Source organism: Drosophila guanche, unplaced genomic scaffold, assembly GCF_900245975.1.
Source record: "Drosophila guanche unplaced genomic scaffold, DGUA_6, whole genome shotgun sequence".
In the NCBI taxonomy this organism is placed as follows: Eukaryota; Metazoa; Arthropoda; class Insecta; order Diptera; family Drosophilidae; genus Drosophila; species Drosophila guanche.
The window spans coordinates 1-5,652 of NW_022996262.1; the positions used below are offsets into that span (position 1 = coordinate 1).

The following is a 5,652-nucleotide window of genomic DNA, read 5'->3' on the forward strand; positions in this document are numbered from 1 at the left end:
ATGTTGTGTATGCTCTGAAGAGGCAAGGCCGCACGCTGTACGGTTTCGGCGGTTAAGAAAATTTGTTCAGTCTCCTGTTCGAAAGTAAACAATCGGTCCTTTTCAGGACCACAAAATAATCTAAAAGAGAAGACACATTTTCAAAACTTGTATTTTAATAATAAAAGTGTGCTCCCATCAAAGTACGCTGCATAAGCATTAAGCGTGTTCCTGTTGGAAAATTACATGGTCCCTAGTGCTATTTCCTCTCCTGCGGTAGAAAATTAGAATACCCAGAGAGATATCGCGGTAGGCAGAATGTATTTATGTACAGTCAAAGTGCTGCAATATGTTGGAAAAGGGTACTTGCGTAGGTGGGCAAAAAAAGGGTTTGTGTGTCATATCCCCAATATTAGGCACAATTTCACAATTTCCAATGCGTCGAGTACTTCTTTTATTCCCTGCAACTTCTTCGCTACCAACTAAAATGTGCGTTAGCCTGCATAGAGCATATATATATTTTATTTATACTTATGAAAATTCTCTTAATTCTTTTGTCATGTTTTGGTCGTCCTGAAAAGGACGTTTGGGTTTATATGTGTATGTACAAGAATGTATATTGTTGCTATTGGAGCACTTATGCCTTCTTCTCGGTCTTCTTGGGCAGCAGAACGGCCTGGATGTTGGGCAAAACACCACCCTGAGCAATGGTGACGCCTGAGAGCAGCTTGTTCAACTCCTCATCGTTGCGGATGGCCAGCTGCAGATGGCGAGGGATAATTCTCGTCTTCTTGTTGTCACGGGCAGCATTGCCAGCCAACTCAAGAACTTCAGCGGCCAAGTATTCCATCACGGCAGCCAGGTAAACAGGAGCGCCAGCACCGACACGCTCGGCATAGTTGCCCTTGCGAAGCAGACGATGAATACGACCAACAGGGAACTGAAGACCGGCACGGTTCGAGCGAGACTTTGCCTTTCCCTTCACTTTGCCACCTTTACCACGACCAGACATTTTAATAGCAGATATTTATTTTTCACTGTTCACAAACGAATGTTGAGAAGCCGACACCCGTCGCTATATTTATACTTTTTCCGTCAGTCTGGGCGTTCATCGTAGGGGTGGGTTTTTCGTCTGTATCTCAAACCTGAATAGACTGCTCAAATAAAAGTATAAGGTTTTGTGGTCCAACACGCCAGGAACACAAAGTGTAAACTGTAAAAGTGAAGTGAAATAAAATGCCGCCCAAGACTAGTGGAAAGGCAGCCAAAAAGGCTGGAAAGGCTCAGAAGAACATCACCAAGAACGACAAGAAGAAGAAGCGCAAGAGGAAGGAGAGCTATGCCATCTACATTTACAAGGTTCTGAAGCAAGTCCACCCTGACACTGGTATTTCGTCGAAAGCGATGAGCATCATGAACAGCTTTGTGAATGACATCTTCGAGCGTATTGCTGCCGAAGCATCTCGTTTGGCTCATTACAACAAGCGCTCAACCATCACCAGTCGGGAAATCCAAACGGCTGTGCGCCTACTGCTGCCGGGAGAGTTGGCCAAGCACGCTGTTAGTGAGGGAACCAAGGCTGTCACCAAGTACACAAGCTCCAAGTAAATTTGTTTCTCTGCAGAGCAAAACCCAAAAAGGCCCTTTTCAGGGCCACAAAAATGTTTTTCCAAAGAATGCCATTTTCAATTTTGACAATATTTAATAAAAAGATCAGTTAACTGCAATCTTCGATTTGCTAGAGACCAAAACAATCTATATACACTATGCCTGTGCATCGTTCTCCAGGCGAACAGTTCGGCTAGGTTCTGTTTTGAAAAACTCTTTTAGATCGGCGTCTGCGTCGAGGAACGCTAAGTTACGCTAATAATCAATATCTGTGGCTTATCATAAGTAATTCAAGGCTCGATAATTTGTATCTCTTTTCGTATAGTTTTGTAGCCCTGAAAAGGGCTTGTTTAAATCCATTTCAGATGTATACATCTAAAATTTCGAGTGCAAGTGCGACCATGTACACCACCGTGTACCATTTCGCAATTTACTTCTTGGCCGCCGTCGTCTTTGCTTTCGGCTTCTTGACGGTCGCGGGAGCAGCGGGCTTTTTCGTCGTCTTCTTGGGCTTGGCAGACGTCGCTGCTGCTACTGCCTTTGCTTTTGGCTTTGGCTTTGCAGGGCTCGACTTGGCCTTTGCCGCAGCAGGCTTCGCTTTCACGGTTCCAGTTTTCTTTACTTCCTTGGCCTTTGCCTTCTCAGTTTTCTTCTTCTCGGCGGTCTTCTTGGTGGCGACTGCCTTCTTTGCCTTTAGCTTCTTGTCGCCAGCTCCGGCTGCTTTTTTGGGGCTTGCTGTTTTCTTGGCTGCTGCCGATGAGACCACCTTCTTAGTTTTCACTTTCTTTTCGACAGATGCAACCTTTGGCTTGGGCTCCTTTTTGGCGGAAGCCGACAGTTTGAACGAACCAGAGGCACCTTTGCCCTTTGTTTGGATCAGCTTTCCGTTGGCAACGGCTGACTTCAAGTACTTCTTGATAAATGGAGCTAGTTTCTGGGCATCGCATTTGTATTCGGCAGTAATATATTTCTTAATTGCCAGGAGCGATGAGCCCCCACGTTCCTTCAAGCTCTTAATCGAAGCGTCAACCATTTGCTGAGTTGGGGGATGCGTTGGTGGCGCTGCGGGCTTCTTAGCCTTTGCAGTAGCCGCAGCGGATCCAGATGCCTTTTTGGCGGCCACCTTCTTCTCAGCTGGTACTGGTGGAGCAGCCACTGGAGACGCGGATGTTGCAACTGCAGAATCAGACATATTTCTTCACAAAAATAATACACTTTTTAATGAATTCGTGGCTGGTTGGAATAAATCCCAGGTCACCCGTTCGAGTGAGAATCGAGGAGAAGGGCAGTACGACGATGATTTTAGCATTGGTGATTTGTGTTGCAAAAGTTTCATTGAACGTCCGACTTATTTTGGCTTTTCTGTATATAATTATTAAATAATTTAAATCAATTTTGATTGATTCATATTCTCAAATGTTTCAAATATTATTGTAAATAATTCGTTTTTTAAGTATCGTCCATCATCGATTTTTAATACATGTGCAAACTTTGACAACTAGATATCCAACTCTTATGTTTTGGATTCAATGACATTAATAAATACCAATGTAAGCTTATTTAACAAAACTTATTTTTGAAACATAAAATTTGATTTATTTACTTTAAGGGTCATTGATCAGATATTCACTTATCGGTTAGAATGGTATTTTTAAATCGTTTTGAAGATAACCCTATAGAGTACAAAAAGACTACTTTCTGGGTATTTTCAGCACTGAATTTAGGGGTCAAAAAATATAAATGTTTAAAAATATGTTATTGTTAGACTTTTTTCTTAAGGAAATCAATATGATTTTCAATTTAATATTATTTATGATCCATTTTTGCAAATATTTAGCCACAAATAACAGCCTTTCATACCCACATAGCACTACCACCTACATTTATCTCAAAGCAAAAATCGAAAGAATCTATTTTTCGTAAATTTAATTGTCTACCCCAATTAGTGTGAATCTTAAGAACATTTCTTCATTATTTTTTTATAATATTTTCACATATTTATATTTTAAACGGCCTTTTAATACATGATAGTGGTACTAGTGGAAGCCTCAAAAACCTTTGTCAAACAGTTTCTGTCCCATAAACAAGAATATCAAAAATGTGGAATTTATTGGTCATTGTAAAAGCGCGTATAATACTAAAATTGAGTATAAAGGATTTCTACAGACAAACAATGGTTTCTATGCACACATTTTTTATAAACAATTATTCAAAATGCCCCTCGTAAGAATATCCACTCGAATAACAAGTCGACATGACATCGGAACATTTAATACGAATCATATACGGTAAGAATTTATTGGATGGATGATGTCCCCATTGAATTGCCGATTTGTTTATATTGCATAAGTAAAACAAGGCTTTCGCACAATATTGAGTAGCCAAACTGACTACGACGAAGCAAAGATATGTTATATATGTAAATACTTTATTTGAGAAAAATAATACGACTAGCATGCAGAAATAAAAAATCTCAATGGAAGTTATTTTGTGGTCCTGAAAAGGACCGATTTGAATACAATTGCTATGCGCTTGTCGAAGAAATATCAACTTAAGCACGCTCGCCACGAATACGTCTGGCCAGTTGAATGTCCTTGGGCATGATTGTGACACGCTTGGCATGGATGGCACACAAGTTGGTATCTTCGAAGAGACCGACCAGATAGGCTTCGCTAGCTTCCTGCAGTGCCATTACTGCCGAGCTCTGGAAACGCAAGTCGGTTTTGAAATCTTGAGCGATTTCACGAACCAACCGCTGGAAAGGCAGTTTGCGGATCAGCAGCTCGGTACTCTTCTGGTAACGACGGATTTCACGCAGGGCAACAGTGCCAGGGCGATAACGATGAGGTTTCTTCACGCCACCGGTTGCTGGAGCACTTTTACGTGCAGCCTTAGTAGCCAGTTGTTTGCGTGGCGCCTTGCCACCAGTGGATTTACGAGCAGTCTGCTTGGTACGGGCCATCTTCAATTTTCACTTCAACGTTTGAAATTCGAATTTACAATAAGCGATCGCAGGCACTGATGCTTGCTTATATAGCATTCTCCTGGCGGAGGGTTGAAACGAGAGCGAGAGCAGCCCGAAGCATGCTATTTCATTTCCCGAGCGAGATGAGCATATCATTCGGACTCACTCGTGTTTCGGTGGTGTTTTAGTATAAATAGGAGTGTACTTTTCGGCAGTACAACATTCGTTCCTGATATTTGTTTCGTGAAGCAAGGTAGTGAAAAAAAATGACTGGTCGTGGTAAAGGTGGCAAAGGCTTGGGAAAGGGAGGCGCTAAGCGTCATCGCAAGGTTCTGCGTGATAACATCCAGGGTATCACGAAGCCCGCTATCCGCCGTTTGGCTCGTCGTGGCGGTGTAAAACGTATCTCGGGACTCATCTATGAGGAGACTCGTGGAGTGCTGAAGGTGTTTTTGGAAAACGTTATCCGTGATGCCGTCACCTACACCGAACACGCCAAGAGGAAGACAGTCACAGCCATGGATGTTGTGTATGCTCTGAAGAGGCAAGGCCGCACGCTGTACGGTTTCGGCGGTTAAGAAAATTTGTTCAGTCTCCTGTTCGAAAGTAAACAATCGGTCCTTTTCAGGACCACAAAATAATCTAAAAGAGAAGACACATTTTCAAAACTTGTATTTTAATAATAAAAGTGTGCTCCCATCAAAGTACGCTGCATAAGCATAAGCATTAAGCGTGATGCTGTTGGAAAATTACATGGTCCCTAGTGCTATTTCCTCTCCTGCGGTAGAAAATTAGAATACCCAGAGAGATATCGCGGTAGGCAGAATGTTTAGTCAAAGTGCTGCAATATGTTGGAAAAGGGTACTTGCGTAGGTGGGCAAAAAAAAGGTTTGTTTGTCATATCCCCCACGACAGAAAATATTAGGCACAATATCACAATTTCCAATGCGTCGAGCACAACTGTACTTCTTTTATTCCCTGCAACTTCTTCGCTACCAACTAAAATGTGCGTTAGCCTGCATGGAGCATTTTATTTATACTTTAAAATTATGAAAATTCTCTTAAATCTTTTGTCATGTTTTGGTCGTCCTGAAAAGGAC

General features: G+C 42.1%; 5 protein-coding genes across 5 annotated transcripts; 2 read left to right on the forward strand and 3 right to left on the reverse strand.

The window, feature by feature from the left end:
• Positions 1-541: 541 nt before the first annotated feature.
• On the reverse strand, positions 542-1,042 carry LOC117591645 (histone H2A). Its single transcript, XM_034284970.1, has one exon. It carries the CDS (start codon positions 989-991, stop codon positions 617-619), a length of 375 nt encoding a protein of 124 aa, XP_034140861.1. The 5' UTR covers positions 992-1,042; the 3' UTR covers positions 542-616.
• Positions 1,043-1,165: 123 nt separating this feature from the next.
• Positions 1,166-1,631, forward strand: LOC117591646 (histone H2B). The gene has a single exon (XM_034284971.1). It carries the CDS (start codon positions 1,216-1,218, stop codon positions 1,585-1,587), a length of 372 nt encoding a protein of 123 aa, XP_034140862.1. The 5' UTR covers positions 1,166-1,215; the 3' UTR covers positions 1,588-1,631.
• Positions 1,632-1,922: 291 nt separating this feature from the next.
• On the reverse strand, positions 1,923-2,816 carry LOC117591643 (histone H1-like). Its single transcript, XM_034284967.1, has one exon. The coding sequence runs from the start codon at positions 2,777-2,779 to the stop codon at positions 2,018-2,020; it is 762 nt and encodes a 253-aa protein (XP_034140858.1). The 5' UTR covers positions 2,780-2,816; the 3' UTR covers positions 1,923-2,017.
• A 1,265-nt stretch (positions 2,817-4,081) lies between these two features.
• Positions 4,082-4,597, reverse strand: LOC117591644 (histone H3). The gene has a single exon (XM_034284969.1). The coding sequence runs from the start codon at positions 4,547-4,549 to the stop codon at positions 4,139-4,141; it is 411 nt and encodes a 136-aa protein (XP_034140860.1). The 5' UTR covers positions 4,550-4,597; the 3' UTR covers positions 4,082-4,138.
• Positions 4,598-4,771: 174 nt separating this feature from the next.
• Positions 4,772-5,182, forward strand: LOC117591647 (histone H4). The gene has a single exon (XM_034284972.1). The coding sequence runs from the start codon at positions 4,819-4,821 to the stop codon at positions 5,128-5,130; it is 312 nt and encodes a 103-aa protein (XP_034140863.1). The 5' UTR covers positions 4,772-4,818; the 3' UTR covers positions 5,131-5,182.
• The last annotated feature ends 470 nt before the right edge of the window (positions 5,183-5,652 follow it).

Coding starts and splice junctions, on each gene's coding strand:
- LOC117591647 (XM_034284972.1), top strand. CDS start 4,819: ATGACTGGTCGTGGTAAAGGTGGCAAAGGCTTGGGAAAGGGAGGCGCT.
- LOC117591643 (XM_034284967.1), bottom strand. CDS start 2,779: ATGTCTGATTCTGCAGTTGCAACATCCGCGTCTCCAGTGGCTGCTCCA.
- LOC117591645 (XM_034284970.1), bottom strand. CDS start 991: ATGTCTGGTCGTGGTAAAGGTGGCAAAGTGAAGGGAAAGGCAAAGTCT.
- LOC117591644 (XM_034284969.1), bottom strand. CDS start 4,549: ATGGCCCGTACCAAGCAGACTGCTCGTAAATCCACTGGTGGCAAGGCG.
- LOC117591646 (XM_034284971.1), top strand. CDS start 1,216: ATGCCGCCCAAGACTAGTGGAAAGGCAGCCAAAAAGGCTGGAAAGGCT.